This window comes from Poecilia formosa, unplaced genomic scaffold (genome assembly GCF_000485575.1).
Source record: "Poecilia formosa unplaced genomic scaffold, Poecilia_formosa-5.1.2 Scaffold136, whole genome shotgun sequence".
NCBI classification, from domain to species: Eukaryota; Metazoa; Chordata; class Actinopteri; order Cyprinodontiformes; family Poeciliidae; genus Poecilia; species Poecilia formosa.
The window spans coordinates 1,258,701-1,275,996 of record NW_006800075.1 but is presented as its reverse complement, the minus strand read 5'-3'; the positions used below and the strand labels follow the sequence as shown (position 1 = coordinate 1,275,996).

At 39.2% G+C, this 17,296-nt stretch overlaps 1 protein-coding gene across 10 annotated transcripts in view; it reads right to left on the bottom strand.

Annotated features, from left to right (window-relative positions):
- Nucleotides 1-427: 427 nt before the first annotated feature.
- The window catches only part of LOC103145144 (calcium/calmodulin-dependent protein kinase type II subunit gamma-like), a 64,695-nt gene continuing 47,826 nt past the window's right edge, over nucleotides 428-17,296 (bottom strand). For all 10 annotated transcript variants that reach the window (XM_016676595.1, XM_016676596.1, XM_016676597.1 and 7 more), the window contains 4 exons: nucleotides 5,739-5,814; nucleotides 4,246-4,340; nucleotides 3,835-4,071; nucleotides 428-2,678 (listed from right to left, as the gene is read on the bottom strand). In XM_016676595.1, the coding sequence (XP_016532081.1) occupies nucleotides 3,839-4,071; nucleotides 4,246-4,340; nucleotides 5,739-5,814 (404 nt within the window). In that variant the 3' untranslated portion in view covers nucleotides 428-2,678; nucleotides 3,835-3,838. The remainder of the gene's footprint in view (nucleotides 2,679-3,834; nucleotides 4,072-4,245; nucleotides 4,341-5,738; nucleotides 5,815-17,296) is intronic.

The window sequence follows — 17,296 nt, the reverse complement described above, 5'->3', positions numbered from 1 at the left end:
ACACTGGGTTCAAAACCTTCAATCAAAACTGAAACATTGATGGTTTGAAAACTGTTTTCTGCAGGAGGATTGAACCGAGAGGAAGTCAGGAACAATTCAGCAGAACAGAAGAAACGAACAACTCGGGTGAGGCAAAGCAGTGCTGAAATAGTATTTTTATTAAATACTTCCAAGATCCAAGTTTGAAGAATAACAAAGCTATGATGAAGACCAACTAACACTCAGACAAACACTTGATAGTCGGCAATTTATGGTTGTATTTTATTGTACACTGTGATCATGCAAAATAAAACAAAGCAAGAAAAATATAAATCCAGCGTTCGTGTGAAGGCCGGCAGGGGGAGAGGGGAGAAGCGCAGCCCGATAATATATCATTACAACGCAGGGAAAACATCGAGGGCCTCATACCAAGCTACGGCGCCTGAATCTTTTATTTTTTTTATCCTTTTTTGTAAAATCATGTTTTATATTTTCATATCACTTGTTCAACATTCTGGGTGGATGGAATTTCAAAAGATGCAAATATCATATATTGACACTAGTTCCATCCATATTTTGTGATAGAAATGTGTAACTGAAACATGCAAATAACTAGGTGTCGCAACCCGCACGTTTCTCCTCCCAGCAGGCGCCATATAAAACCACCAAGGGTTGATTACACTGATAAATAATTAAGTCCTGATCAATATCCCTTAAGAAGTTTTTGTTGTTTTTACTTCCTCTTCCCTTTTTTCTTCTTTTTTTTTTCTCTACATGTTTGTGAGGGAGAGTGCAGAACTCCAGCTTGGCAGATTGGCAAAAAATAACCAACCGACAACAGCAACATTAATAATAATAATAATATAATAATAATAAAAACTTAAAACCAGTAACACGGGAACAACAGAGAAAGGAACAAAGAATCGTTTCAAGAGCAGAGGGGAGAGGTCAGGGGTCAGTCAATCTGTCAAATGGAGATATCAAGAGGGAGGACACCTAAAGCAGCACGACGAGGGCGGCGCCAGTCACAGCAGCGGTGCAGATATGTTACAAAGCCTAAAAACACACCGCCCGGAGTGCGTGGGTGCATATGATATGAAAAGACGGCTCACAGCATCGTGGGACCAGGAGTTAAGGACACTAGTATCTTTAAAAATAGTTCTTGGAGTGTTGCTGAGAAAGAGAGAGAGGGAGAGAGGGGGGATTACTTCCATCTTGGCGTTTGTTTTTATTCCCTTTCTTCATAAACAGTCGTACGGCCATGGGAGCGCCTACAGGAGGGCATTGATTTGTTTATTTTAGAGCAATCAATACCTCAAATGTTTCAGGGTTGAGAGCTACGAATAGAGGAACAAGCTTCACCTAAACTAGAGTGGGGTTACAGAGGGAAGGGGGTCCATTCCCCTAAATGCACAGGATGAGTGTCTCTTAGATACATGTACATATATTACACTTTTCTACATATATCTATACATACACTGTATTTACACAGTGATTATAAACAAACCAGGCCCTTGCAGAAAGCAGAGTAACGGGTTAAAAGAGGTTAACGAGGGAGAGGCAGCGAGCAAACATGCAAAACGCAGGCGGCGGCTTTTCATGGTACGGGCCTCCTGCTCCTCTTCCTCCCTCAACTGCATATAGACACACGACGAAACGCGGCTAGCTTCCAATGTGCACGATAAAATCCTAACTGGAAAAAAAAAGAGCAAAAAGTTCTCAGCTGCTTTTTTAAAAAAAGGAGCCTCAATTATAGTCAGTCAGAGCGGGAAAAAAAAAAAAAGGAAGGAAAAACACACGGATAATGGCTCCTGTTGTTCACGAGAACACAAATGGATCAGGACGCTAAAAAACACAACGAAACACGTCGACTTTAGTTCAGACGCCCCCCTCCGCTAACGTTCCCCGATCCCACGAACAACAACGACTTCCGATCCGTCGGAAAAAACAAGAACACGAACGAAAACACAAACACGTAGAAAGCCTACACTAAAGTTCTACACTTTGGTGCTTCGTGTTTTTGATATCAAGTTTCTCTCGTCGTCAAGTTCTCAGAGCGAACCTGATTGTTTTTTTTTTCTTCTTTTTTTCTCTTTTCTTTCCCTCTTTAATTCAGTTGAGGAAAGATTTCCCTTCATGTCAACACCCAGGTAGCGAGGACAACACTTCCAACCTGGTAATCCCTAAATGTGTACAAAATCTAAGCACTCCCCCTCCACTCCTCCCTTTTGCTTTCCCCAGATAAAGATAAATGCTTGGTTGGGTTTTGGTGGTTTCTGGTACATCTAGCCATAAATTTACACAGTATATTCATAACTCATACTCATAAACTGTCACAAGTTCAACTGTATATCCTCTCCTCCCCAAGGACATGTCATCTCGCGCAGGCAGAAAAAAGATGGCTGCCAGGGGAGGGACAAGAGGGCAAAGATGCACCCTCCAGTCAGGCGCCAGATGCATGCATCATCATCTCATGGAGGGGTCGGGGTTGCGGAGGCGGGGTTCTCGTGTTCAGCCGGCCCCCAGCAGGTCAAAGGAGGGTCGGGGTTGGTTGGTGACGTGGAGAGGGATGCGTTCTGGCCCGGCCGGGCTTCCTGGCACTATCCAATCCACGCAGAGGACGTGCCTCTGAAAACACGCTCGCTGAAAAAAACTGCCCCCCAATAAACTCGCTCCAGAGGACCGGAGCCTCAGGACCGCTGAGGGAGAGAGGAAGAGCGTTTAGATGAAAACAAAAAGGTAAAACTTTATTTGAAGACTGACATGATGAGCATGAAGGAGTTTTTATGAATGTTTATGACTGTTGTCATCGAAGTGTCATTCGGTAAATGACACTTTCAATGCAAAGTTGCTTTAAAAGTCATTATTTACCAAATAAGTTGGGACTTTTAATGCCATTTTTTAAAAGGAACTTTTCATTAAAAGTTGCATTATTTACACTTCCATAAAAACTCCTTCATGTTCATGATGTGTTATGTCAAATTTATGACTGTCACTTTACATTAAATAAAGTGTTTCCAAAAAATACTTTGTAAAACATTAATAATAATAACGATCTATACTGAGTGAAGCAAATGAGAAAATTATGGCAACTGCAGAGATGTTCACAAATCTTGTATGAAGTCTAATAACAGGGTTTGTACGTTTTTCACACAGTAAAATTCAAGCACTAAGGTAATTTTCAAACTTTTCCAAAATCATAATTTGAAGATAAAAACAATACAAATTAACTAAAAAAAAAAGAGTTTCAATTCACTATTTATATAATTTATTACTAGGGGTTGACTGATTGCTGATTACTGATCTTTTAAAAAGCCTAACTTACTGATTCCAATTTTAGTCAATACCATTTTTTGTCTGAAATGTTGCTCAATATATCAAGAAAGTTGCTGAATTGGCAACGATGGGGTGACTGTTGTCAACTGTAAATGTGCAGACATGACCTGGTTGTCAGTCAAACGTCTCTCACAGGAGAAAAGAAAAGCACAGTGGTTGATTTTTAGACCTTTGCCAAGGCTCATAACATCGGTGGATAAGATCGGCTTCACATGTAAAAATCGGCTGATCACAGATCTCCAAAAGTTAAGGAAATCAGCACCGATAGATCGGCTGGCCGATAAATCGTTGCACCCCCATTTATTACATCTCGTGATAGTGTTCTGCTTTCTACACCAGGAACAAGGTAAACTAAAATAAAACACAATTTTATGTTTTGAAATGTCTCTCTCACAAACTCTACACACATCACTGATCCAAGAACAAAACATTAAATGAACAACAACAACAAAAAAATCTCCAAATTTCATCAACGTATAAATTTTAAGCCAAACTTCACTGAAACTGCACAGTTTGTACCTGATCACTGCAGTGGTGCAGCCGGTGCTCCTGAGCAGTGGAAGTGAACGTTGAGCCACTTTCCGTCACGGCGGTGCCACACCCGGGTCTCCTCTGACTGGCTGGAACGAGGGCGGCCCGTGGAGTCCACGAACTGCGTGAGCCGGATGTAGGCGATGCACGCGGCGTCCTCGCCGATGAGGTGGACGTGTGGGTTCAGCAGGGTGGTGTGCACGGGCTTGTTGTTCTTACTCAGCACTGGACAAATAAAACACCAATGTGATGACGGTTTTGCAGGACATGATTCACGACTCTGGCTGATCAAAACCTGAACTTTACATCACGTACTGGGAATAAACTAAATATTTTAGAAGTAAAATGTAATCTACAGGAAAATAACATATACATCCTGCAAGTCTGGAAGACACTCACAGTTTTCAAAGTAAAACTTGTGGAAGTCCATGCCTTCCACCAGGTTTCCCAAAGCTTCGGGTTCAAAAGAGGTGAGTCCAGGATCGCAAATCCTCCTAAAGAAAAAAGGTCAAAGGTTGAATATCAAAGTCACAAAACAAAGACAACAGCTACAACTAAAATTACTCGACACGCACTGAAAATGAGCTTTAAGTGCAAAAATCTAAATAGTTCAGGTGTTTGGAATAAACTGATTACAGAGGATCAGTTCATGTAATGAAATATTCAGTATTTCAGCTAAATTCAACACCAAGTCTCACTGCAGTCAAAACAATTCATTCTTGTGAATAAAAATCTTTGTAAAAACAAACCTCATTATGCAGGAGGTCAAAAGCTCAACAGGTACTTCATACTTAAGCTGCAAGACGTGCAGCAATAATTACTGAAAAGCAACAAATTGTAATCAAATAGCACAGATTTGCGCAAAACTACTAAAATGAGTCAAAATAGAGTTTGGCATTCTGTTTTTTTGTAGCAACAAATCAAAACCAAAATTATTCAGGGAGATTTAGCAGCAGTATGTCTGGAGGAGGAAGAGTGAAGCACAGCAGTGGCTCTGTGATGCCCTGGGACTGCTTTGAACTGAAGCTTGTACAGAAAACTGCTATTATCCCAAGCATATGGAATCAATAATATATATCACGATAGACGTGATCAATTATCATTAGATAACAGAATATTCAATAATTTCACTAAACTTTGATCTAGAACCACACAGCATTGTGGGAAATGTAGGCAGAGAAGACTTCTGCTGCTCAATCTCTCATGGTCAACTGCTAAGCTAAGGTTTGTAGCATCAACTCACTCACTCACTGGTTACCTAGCAACAACCTGCTAAATTACTGATGCGACAGCAGTTTCAGGTTTTGCCACTGTGCCTCATAACTGCGTAAAAATAAATAACAGAGTGGAGTGAAAACTGTATAAAATCAGAAAGATCTCACCGCTGGTTTGGCAGTATTCCAGATATTAAAAACAAAACAATTAATAAGTAATTTTTTATACTAATATCGTGATGTTTTTCAGCCATATTGCCCAGCCCTTCCCAAGTAAACATCAAAGTCTACTAATGTTTGGTTTTATATATGTATAAAAAAATCAGCATGACACTGCAGCCATCACACTTGTTTTTAACAACAGCTAATAAAAATTTGATAGGAGTGGTAAAGGAGGTGGCAGAAAGTAAACAAAATGTTAACTGGAAGTCTTTGCCGATTAGAACACCATGATTTCAGCAGGACATAAAAATAAAACTGAGTTTTACAGTGTTCAAGATGTTTGTCACGAAGGAAGAGGTGAGATAAAAATCCTCCAGAAAAGTCAAATTTTTCAAGAAATCACTTTCAAAGCCATCTTATTTATCACAAACAGCGGTTACTTTGCACATTCAGCCAATAAAAGTATTTGCAGTTAGGAAAGTATTTCCCATGGCTTAAAGAAACTGCAGCACTCACGTGTAGGCTTCAAAATCTCCATTGTTGATCGCTTCAATCAGCTGTTCCGTTATCTTGATGATCTCCTGTTTACGGGCTGCAGAAAAGGAGAAGAAATACAAAATAGGTGGAGGATGATTATAAGCCACATGGAGAATTAGATGTTTAACTTCATCCTACACCCGTCACGCCAAAGCAGCAGCTTCTTCACTGCAGCTTGACCACATTATGGTAAGTTGCTCAATTTCTCGCCTTCAGTGCGACACTCTGGAGCACACGCTGCCTCATTTCTGCCTGTAAACGCCTCAGCTGACAAGAACAGCTCAGCTCAAGAGTCAGATTGTCAGCTTTGATTCCGAGCTTCAACGAAGCGTTTTTGAATCTTGACATCCAAACATATCAGAAGGAACGACGGAACAGCGCGTCGTTCCAAATATAACATTAAAAGAACCTAGAATGAAAATATAACTTCTTTAAATCCCCGCTTACGGTATATTATTTCTAAGGCGGCATGCTAACTTAGATTACATTGAAATAGAAACGTCAAACAAAACTACGACACAGTACTTGCCTTCAGTGCGACACTCTGGAGCACACGCTGCTTCAGAGTGCTCCAGATAACTCCAGATAATTTGAGTTATCTAAATTAAGAGTTATCTTAATTTAGATAACTCAAAATTAAGAATATTTACGAGTGGAATTTAATGTTTATAGCTTCACGATGTACGAACTTCGTCCAGTCAACTAACGATAAACTTGAACTTACCCATGAAGGTCCATCAGACGCAAAAAAAAAAAAAAGCTAGCTAGCAACGGCAAGTAAGCGCCTAGTTAGCATTAGCATGACATAGATAATAGACGCCTCATTGAGCGCTGAATCATACGTTGACGTTGCGTCAACGTATAATCGGATGTAACGTATGATTGGAGGTAAATTATCGGAGGTAAATGTATGTGCTCAACCGTTGTACACTACAAACTACATCCATTAGCATTCATTTCACAAATAAGAATGAAAGGATACATATGTATGAGTGTATTTGTCCATAAAAACAATTTTACGAGCAGAAATGCTCGTAAATTCGAATTTTCAACTCGTAAATTCCGTGAATTCTCGCGGCGAAGCCAGTTTCAAAACAACCAAGAACTATTTCTTACGGAATTAAATTTGCCCTAAGTAACCACTGATTTCCCAACCAAACTTTTTTCATACTGTGCATGTTTGCTAATTAGAGCTAAACAGCTGTTAGAAGAGAAATGCATTAAATACCCAAAGACTTTGGCAGAAACATAAGGTTTATTTCACCACATATGGAACACAGTGGAACAAAGACTTGTCATGTATTTCAGCACAAGAAACCAAAATAGTAGTAACATATTCCAGTTTGAGTGTGTTTGAAATGAGTGTGCATTGAGTTAATGACTCAAAAAAGCAAAAATACTGTTGCCTGCAATGGTAAAATCTAAGACAAGACAAGGCATGCAAATAAAAATCAACTGAACTCCACTGTATTGATTGCCATTATTAGATTTGCAGCCTTTACAAAATGGAAGAAGAAAAAGTGGAGGAAACCAAACACTTCCACAAATGCAGCTTCATTCCTTCCCTGCCCCCCAAACTATTTGTACCTGGAAAATGATGAAAGCAAGCTCCAGACTTTAACAATGCATAGGAATCCAGCTTCCAAAAATCACTGAAAACCATGTTGGAATGCAAGTAGAAAAACATCCCCTCAGCATGATTCTACCATCAACATGCTTCACAGGTGACATGGCGTAATCCACATGACAAGCAGTGTCTCGTCACGTGTGTCCTCCTGCCCCAGAGACTAAGCTCGTCATTCAGACTAAAAGTTTCTACTAGTCCAAACATTTTTCTCATGATCTGAAAACATTTAAGGTGTGTTTCTGCAAAATAAAGATTCTCTACAATGCTCATCTGTCCACTTTACCATAGAGGTGCATCTTAATGACCGATAACCTTTAACCGTTGGACATTAGTTACAAGCAATATTAAAGCAATTGGTTCACAGTAAAATTATCAACTCTCGATGAGATATGTCAAGTCATATCTTGGAAGTTCATTCCAAGATCTTCTCAATCAACTGAATTTACCACAAGTGGACTTCAGACAAGTTGCAGAAGCAACTGAAGAGTAGTCCGGAGAAACAGGAAGCACTTGAGCTTACACCATCAAAGGGAATGAACACTTGTTTATTGTTTTGAAACGTTTACATTTCTTTAGAGATTTAGAAAAAAAAGTCTATTTTGTGTAGATTTGAATCCATCCATTGTCTTTCCCTCAACCCAAATCAGTTTGCTGGGGCAACAGGTCCAGAAGGGAACCCCTCAATATCCTCAAGCTCATTCTAGGGGGTCCGAAGGCGATCCCAGGCCAGAAGAGATTTACAGCCCCTCCAGCAAGTTCTGAGTCTTCTCTTGGGTCTCATCTCAGTTGAATGTGCCCAGAAAACCTCCACAAGGAGACCTCCAGCTGTTGGGGTGGGGGGGATCCTGATCAGATACCTGAGCCACCTTAACCTATTCTTTTAATGTGGCGAAGTAGTAGCTCTACTTTAAGCTCTCACCTAATGACAGATTTCCCTCACCCCATCTCTAAGGCTGAGTCCAGCCACCCTACGGCGAAAGCTATGATTCATGTCCCACGACTACAGCTGAGGGTTGGACCATAAATGCAGAGTTTTGCTTTTTGGTTTGCGGCAAGAGACCGAAGCAGAGCATTACTGCAGACGAAACCCTAATCCATCTGTCTGTCTCCTGATCTATCCTACCATTTAAAGAAAAACTGGAAAACAAATTAGGGCAGAAATGATTAAGTTAATAATCTATTAATTGTTAACTAGAGTACATAGACTCAAAAAAAGGCAATTTGCTAAAAGAACAGCACAGAAAAGTAAAGCCAAAACTGTCCAAAAAACTACACACATTTTATATATAAAAAGATCTGTCTGTAAATATTTTCTAACCAGAACTTCTCAAGTGGTGTGGTTTTAGCTTTACCTGGTTCAAATTCTGTAAAAATAATAAAAAAATAAAATCTATTAAGCAGCTTTTTTTTATTCAAATATTAATCAGTTAGCCTAAAAACTAATCAGATTAGCATATATATTTAATCTAGGCAATGAAATATGCATCTTCTTACTAAAAAAATTAACTGAATTGTTTATAAGCATCTTTTAATGTATTATATTATTGTATACAAGGCTTTATTGAAAAATCTACATTATGGGACAATTTTTAAAAATCCGATTTATCATCAGAATAATCGATTACTAAAATAATCATTATTTGCAGCCCTAGAACAAATGCAAGGATGCGAATAATTTTTTGTGACGCTGTATATATTCTTTGTTTTTATAGTTTAAAAAAAATTACAAGTTATCACTCAGGAGGCGGGGGGGGGTTTGATTAAAGAATCTCAGAAATCCAATAATTCCAAGTCATAACACAACAAACAAAAATAAAGCAAAAGAACATGACACTAAGGGGTGTTAGTACTTCATTACTGCACTTCAGAGAGGAAGCAGCTACTGAGAACAGAAGGCAGGTGTAGCTGGGTTAGGCGGTTAGAGAGAGGTGCTCTTACTCAGCTTAGTGTTGCTTTTAGTAGCGACAGTGCTGCCCCCTAGTGGAGCAGAGGGGATGGAGGACTGTGATTGGTCAGAGTCGGGGCAGGAGCTGTTGCCCGTGCTGTTCCATGCCATGCGCTTTACATCATGCGGTGGAACTGAAACACACAATGGATGGTGAAACATACATGTTGATGGACAACAGGGAAGATGAAAAGCAACGTGCACACACACTTCATGCAGCAAAATAAAAAAATAAAAAAAACTGAGGGGGAAATGTAGATGTAGGGCTGGTTTCCAGTACAACTGGTAGGAAGTAAACCTCCAACTCAAGTTGATGAGAAACATTCAGATGGGTAACATGAGATGATGGCAGGAAGCAGGGTCCATACAGCTCTAATTGTGATGTTTGTGACTACTCATAATGTTCGTATGGATTAACGGAGCTTTCTCTGATGAGCGGTAGCATCAAATGCAGAAGAGATCGAAGCCATTGCTTTTTACTAGCTTCAGCTATGCCTAAAGGGAGTCACCATATTATAGTAAGAAGACAGAAATGGAAAATACGACTGAGGAGTAATAGCAAGGAAAACATTTGGGTGTTCGCTCGACAGAAGGAAGAAGAGCACTACAGAAAAAAGTATGGAAAGATTCAGAGTAGAGAGGAGGGAACATGAAGAGAAGGAATCTTAACGGAGCAAAACATGTAAATAAGAACAGAGGGGAGACTGTGTGAGCACAAAGAGAAACATGATGCTCTGCTGTGCAGGGTTCCAGGAGAGTCAGATGGGCAGTGGGCCGGTTTGGGATGCTCAGCTGCAAAGTAAGCTGGACCTCCACCGGAGGACAGGAGGACATATGCAGTGGTCACCAGGAAACACACACACACACACACACACACACACACACACACACACACACACACACACACTTCAAGGTTCCCACAGTGGCCAAAAATCAGAGATGTACAAGTTTTTTTATTTTTATTTTTTTTCTTAAAGTTGGTGCATTGCTTTTGCTTTAAATAGTCAAAGTAGCCCTGCTCTTTGGTACTTTTCAATAAAAGGAATGCATTAATGACAAAAACTAAAGCGTTTTAAATGGGAAATTCTTCGAAATGAACCAGTTTATTTCAACTTGGATTAGAGCTGCCCAGCGGACAACCACCGACACCCTCCACAGAGGGCAAGCCACAAAAAGGTTGATGCAAAAGAAGCTGCCTGTTGAGACGGATGCATCCAAGCATTTTATTGGAAAGTTGAGTGTAAGAAAAAAATGGGATAGTGAAAAAGGTATGTAGGCAACAGGGAAAACTGGAGCCTTGAAGGAATTGTGAGCAAAGACCATTTAAGAGCTTGAGGTATCTGCTGGTCTTAGTCCACCATGTTTTATCAAGTCCAAAGTCAGAGCAGTGGTCTGCCAAGAAATTTGGACACCAGAGCAAAAAGCAGCAGGACCACGCTGTAGTGATGCAGTAACTCATGCAAAAGGAGCCCTGACCAAGTACTGAATGCATTCACTGTACAGTAGGTGAACCTGCTTTTCATTGGACTGACATTTAAGCATTATGAAGCCATTCTTATTTAAATTTTCTGATGACATAAACTGGGTCTTCAAGAGCTGTAAGCCATAATCATCAATATATAACACACTAGGGATTTTGTATAATCTGAGCTTAACATACGTGTATTTTATTATTTTTTTGGCTTCTGAAAATCTGTTTTCTTACATGGTGTAGTTCAACTTTTTCAAATAAAAAAAAATTATTCAGCTCAGCCAAATTTAAACATACTAAAATCTAGAAAGATGACATAGTACTTTGTATTTTGATAGACCAGCTACTCAAGAATAATTTTTAGGAAGAAAGGTTTCTAAAAGAGGAGAAAAACACACACACACAAAAAAATCCTTTTTCTGCTAAAGATGACCTATTGTAGTACCTTAACCTGTTATAACAGGTCTGTAGGTTATACAAAACATGTTCATTACATTTTTTTTTTTCACAAAATCATTCTTAGATTATGAGATTTGAATCTGGCCAGTTCTGGCTATTTTCAGCTCCTTTCAGAATGAGCTGCTTTATGGCATCTCGATATTTTAAATTCAAATAAGTTTCTGCTGGCCACGCCCCCAACTCAACATTTTCACTTGCATGAAAAAATTGCTGCAATTGTACAACTATATATATTTGAAAAGCAGAAGTAGAGCCTCCCACACAACCAACAAGAATGCAGCAAGTGGTTTCTGGATGGCAAGTCAACAACAAAACACTTGTTTTTTTCCAGCAGCCATTGTACAGCTCATACAGTGGAAAAACCAACTGACCAAACATTGGGATTTCGCTCAGGTAGGCAATGGGCTGGCTTTGGCTGGGGTTGCTTGGTAACAGCGCTGTGCCCGTCAACTGTGACTTTACAATCGGGAAGTTTTTGAAATGGCTCATTTTACAGAAAAAAAAAAAACAGGGTGGGTGTTTCTTTTTAAGCACTTGGGCTGATTTTAGAAGCAGTTGAGACCCAAACTGGAGGACAAAAATGTGTAAAATGTAGATTTGGCAAAAACAGGTGCTCTTTAATATTAATACATTATTTATGCTAACTTCACCGCATGTATGCAAGGAAAAGGAAGCTGAGGTTTTCCTGTTTTACAGAAAAAACGGTAATAGCAGTGAGGGGGGAATCCAAGTTGCAATAAACTAAAAGATTAAATTCTCTGACATCAGAATCTGATTGAGTCCAGAAACGTTCAAAAACCAGTGGGAACCCTATAAAAAAGTAAAGCTTGGTAGATCGGGGTGTGAGCAGAGCTCAAACATGGAAGACGTCATTGCCAGTGCTACAAGAAACCGAGGTGAGAGTGGGAGGAGTGGGTGTTGGGTCCTTTCAGGGGGGACAGGGGGCAACCATATAGCTTCTCTTTGCCATAGATAAACTTACTGGCAGGTGAGCTTTGAGGTGAGGGCAGAAGAGGGGGCATCTCCTCAGCGGCGCTGCTCTGACTCAGCGCCGAACTGTCCGCTAGATGTAGCCAAACACACAATAATTACAAACACACACATACGACAGGCACGCTTAGGACCGCAACACACTTGCCGATCACTACAGTCAAATACACACACTTCACTAAAAGGGAGAAAGAAAGAGACAGTGAATGAAAACAGGGAAAAGGGAATAAAACACTTGAGTACCTTTCCTACCTTTCATTTCCTCCTCATCGTTTGTGGCGTTGCTCTCTGTTGATCCCTGAGGACCGAGAAGAGGGACAGACAGATGCTGAAACCAACGCAGGAAAGATCCAAGAGCGAGTCAACCAGGGCGGGGCCGTGTTCCCACCCAACACAACTAAAGTATTACCTTGACTCCATCAGGAGGGTTGTGCACCACTGTGCTCTGAGATTCCTGCAGAGCAGAATAGAACAGTCAGTCTGGCATATTTTTGCTCTGAAACGGTGCGTTTCAACTGGGTTTGAACCGGCCCCAACTACTTTACCTCCGCAACACATCCACAGCCTACAGGGCATTTTTAGAGTGACAGATGGTTTAGGTTGGTAAAATTACAGATATCTGAATCCACTGCCAAATATGTATACATGTACATTTTATCCTTATGCTGAAAATTTGTGAGCCACTTTCACAAAAGCATCTCCGTTACACCCCTGACTCGCCAACTGAGGTCGTCACAGCGGCGTGACCTCTGCCGGATTCTCAGGTTGAAACAGCGATGACTTATTGTTCAAGTGGTTACAGGTTCCACAAAAATAAACAAAGATTTGGAAATAATTTTCAATGAGAACAAGAAGCTGGTGAGATATACAGTTTACATTTGAAGCTTTCAATCAGCAACAGGACATCCGCCATTATCGTTAAAAAAAAAAAAAAAAAAAGGTATAGGAAGACTTCTGACTGGGGTTGGTCATTTACTGTATCGTTTATCATTTATGGTGCTATTTTTTTTCATAAGAATTTTGATTTAATTTCCATAAATTATGTTAAAAATCCCAAAACATTGTAGTTGTTGTTGCTGTCTTCTTGTCAGAATTATTATTTTCTCCACTGATTGTTCAATATCACTATCAAATACACTGATATGATTAAATGCAGTAGCTGAGTGCAGTTTAGTCAAACAAATCACACTTTTTTATGCAAGCAGTGTCCAAAAGCAGCGCAACAATAACGGGGATTGTTTTTCAAGAGCAGTGTTTGTGTTTGAGGGGCTAAGATTGCTCTTCCATACAGTCACAGCAACACAAGGAGTAATAAACTCACTTTTACCATGATCATAACAGTACCACAAAACATTGTGATAAAACTTTAAGTCCATCTCGGATCAAAAAGATCCTTTACACAGAAACAGGGGTCTTTCACTGTAAGCATAAACTGAAATCTTTCTCTTGTAGAAAAGAGTTTTTAATCTCTAAATAAAAAAAAAAAAAAAAAAAAATCTTGGATTCTGGGGAAGGACCAACGGCAAAGTTCATACGAAGATGATGAGTTAGCAACCGTTCTGTTCAAGAAACCCCAGTGGTTTATGAGGACATGAGGTTAATTTTACTCCATTTTATCTCTATTGGCCCCTTTTCAATACAACTAAGGATCACTTAATTATTAACACCTGGCCTGAGCCACATGAAGGCAGTGGTGTTTGACTTCAGCTGATTTCTGACAACATCTACAATTTGACATCTGTTTCAACCACAACATGTGTAACATTAGCCTGAATAAATGTTTTAGGGTCTTTAAAACAACATTTTGTGACATTATTGCAGCACAGATACATCCTTGTGTTTGTGTTAAAAAAAACAACAAAAGACTTTTAGCTTCTTCCATTCACTATGTTTTACAGAACGAAACACGGATAACTGGTGATGTAAATATAAGTGAACGATTGCAACATTCTCTCTGAATGCTGGCAGCATTTTAGTTTTTCTCATAAGCGTTTCCAGCACTGTTGGGTTTCCATAAATTCCTGGGTAGAATTCTGATTCATTAAATCTCCTTCAAATAAAAAATAAATCACCACTTCCACCACGTTGGCTTGACTCAAGTCAAAGACTGAAACTCCTTTAGCTACAGAAACAAATCTAACAATTTTAGGCTGCAAACCTGAATACATTTGAAATGTAGAAGTTGTAAATTGCACACATATAATACAACTTGGGGCCCTGTTGCACCAGTTGTGAAGCACCTTTGAAGCAAACTACCTAATCCAAACCACAGCACTGCAACACACCATTCACTGCATGCTGCAAGAGCATGATGAAGGCAGTAGAACCAGCAAGTCAGTAAGAATGTTAATGAAGGAAAAGTGAGGAAACATTCGCTAAAGAAAATCAGAGCAAAAAGAAAGATGTTGGAATAGATGGTTGAAATGGAAAAAAGGCCAAAAGCATATCTAGTTGGGTTTGGGATGTTAAAAGTTTATACAAAGGATCTGGAGAAACAGAATAAAAAAACTGTCTGATGCTTCAACTGCTAGCTGCATGATGTGAGCGGTAAATAGTCCAACCAACAAGCCCATGCTTTATATACAGATGAAACTGGGAAAGGAAAATATGATTGATAAGCTGGTTTATTTCATTAATTCAATTCAAAAAGTGAAACTCATTCATTATGCAAATAAATTAGAAGCAAATTTATTTAAAGTGTTTGTCTCTGGTAATTTTGATGATCGTGAAACCAAACATAAAACCTATAAAAAAGATTTTAACATAGAAATGTGGATTTTGAAGATTAAAGTTTTTGAAAATCTGGATTTTTCCCCCACCATGGTTTAAAGTGACGTCACCCTGCCCAAGGCGGCCATCTTGTTTTGTGTATTCATTTGATTTTGAATTTAGTTTAAGAAGAATATTGTATTGTACAGTATTTACACTCAATATTTAAATACAGCCCCTTTCACAAAATACTTACTGAATTTGTCTGCTATCTCTCATCTTCCTCTTAACAATAATGTTAGATGAGTTTTTCCTATCACTAAACTTTCCAATATTATGCATCTTTTGCAATGGCCTTTTCACGCCAACATGGCAACTCAAAGCATTGATGACTGAGGAAACTTCATGCTGGACCTAAAGGAACTTTGATTCAGTTCTTCTTCACTTTTCATTTATTTCCAAATGAAATGTATTATTTACTTTCCCCTGAAAAGACGACTTTGGGTCACCAAGCTACTGCCCACTCATTTGTCATCTTAGCCCAGGTAAAATCAAACTGTCTCTGCCTCAGGAATAATTTAACACAATAAAAGTTACACTTCTTGCCCATCCTGGATACGTCTGTGTGTGGAGAAGCCCTTACCTCAGCTTCACAATCTATTAAAAAGGCTTTTTGAATAGCTTTTAGTCACCCATTTTATTTATATCACAATATATGCCACAATCATCTTGTAAATCTACTCCAGGCTTTGCAGTCCAGAAACTTTTTCCTTCCACTCAGCTTTCTATTAATATGCTTTGAATTCATTGTGGTGGGAGCCAGTTCACATAGATATGAACTTTTGTGACTTGGCATCCTTGTTGAGAATGTCAGTAACTGCTTACAAATATTCAGTATATTCCTATGCAATATAAAAAGCAATCCACTGGGTTTCCTTAGAAACTTTCTCAACTATTTTCAATAATTCATTGAGCATACTCTACTGCTTGATGACTAGGAAAAATTTGAATTGAAATTATTTTTTGTAAAGTGCCTTGAGACGGCATTTATTGTGAATTGGCGCTATATTAAAAAACTGAATATTTACATTTTCTGATAAGCTAATATTGTGGTTTTGACTGACTTTAAATTACAATAATCTAAATTAACAAAACTTTAACAAGTTTCACTCCTTAAATTGAAATAAGTGAAAGACACCGACTCTTCAATGATATTCCAATTTATTGTGTGTAAAACTAAACGGGTGCACATGCGCTGCCTGAGATTTAAAATAATGATTTTATAATTTTGAAGGATTCCCAAAGGTCTTTAATGCTCATCGATCTCAGTAACACTTGTGCACCTTTGGGAGGTTTTATGGCTTCAAGTTGGCACTGCTGGGGTGGGGAATGATACAAAGCAACATCTCCTGGAACATAGATGAAGGATGACAAGCATGATGATGGAGGATGAGGCAAGAAAAAATAAATCGGGCAACTATGCAACAACTTGGAGGTGGAGGGGGGAGGAGAGAGGCAGGAACTGGCACTGCGGCGGCCTACTGTACCATCTGGGCGTTGGCTGCCATGTTGGTGTCTTTCAGGGCATTGATGGCGCTCACTATACTGTTCTTACTGTTGTTGGTAGAAGGCTGGGACGAGAACGCAAACACTCAAAGTGAAACACAAAAGCTACACAAATACACACATAGATGCATTTGAATTAAAACGCCTTTTTCGGGAAAGGGGGCTAATGTTTTTCCGAGCTCCAGGGCTGTTGAGAGCTAACAGGATAAATGAGAGGGGTGAGTGCCACAGAAAGGCCTCTAGATCATCCTTTTTACTGCCTCACTAACTCTCCATGCTTGTGCCACTTAACTACACACAGAAAACCTCGGGGGCAAAAAAAAATATACACAGGGAGGGCAGCAGGAGAAGGAGAGAGCTGGAAGTGATGGGAGACTGCTCGGAAAGGAAGTTGACTGAAGCTGACTTGAGGTAAAAGAATAAAAGCTTTGGATTAAGAACTGGGAAAAACGAAGCAGAAGTGGGAAACTGAAAATTTTGTGGATGGGAGTATGAGAAGTTTAGGGTCTAAACGTGACAAAAAAGGAGGAAAAACAGGAAATAAGTCAAATTTCAGGAGGAAATACAAAATTAGTGTTTCATAATTAAACTTTTGTAGATAGGCTTTTATTGCATTTACAACAAAATTTGACTGCAGAATGAAGTTAAAATTTCACTTTGATATTTCTCAAAGCGAAATCTATCAACCCACTTAATGTAAGAAAGTGATTGCTGAAATAAATCTAAGCTATTAAAATGAGCCTGGATATGAAGGCAAGTGCTTTAAACTT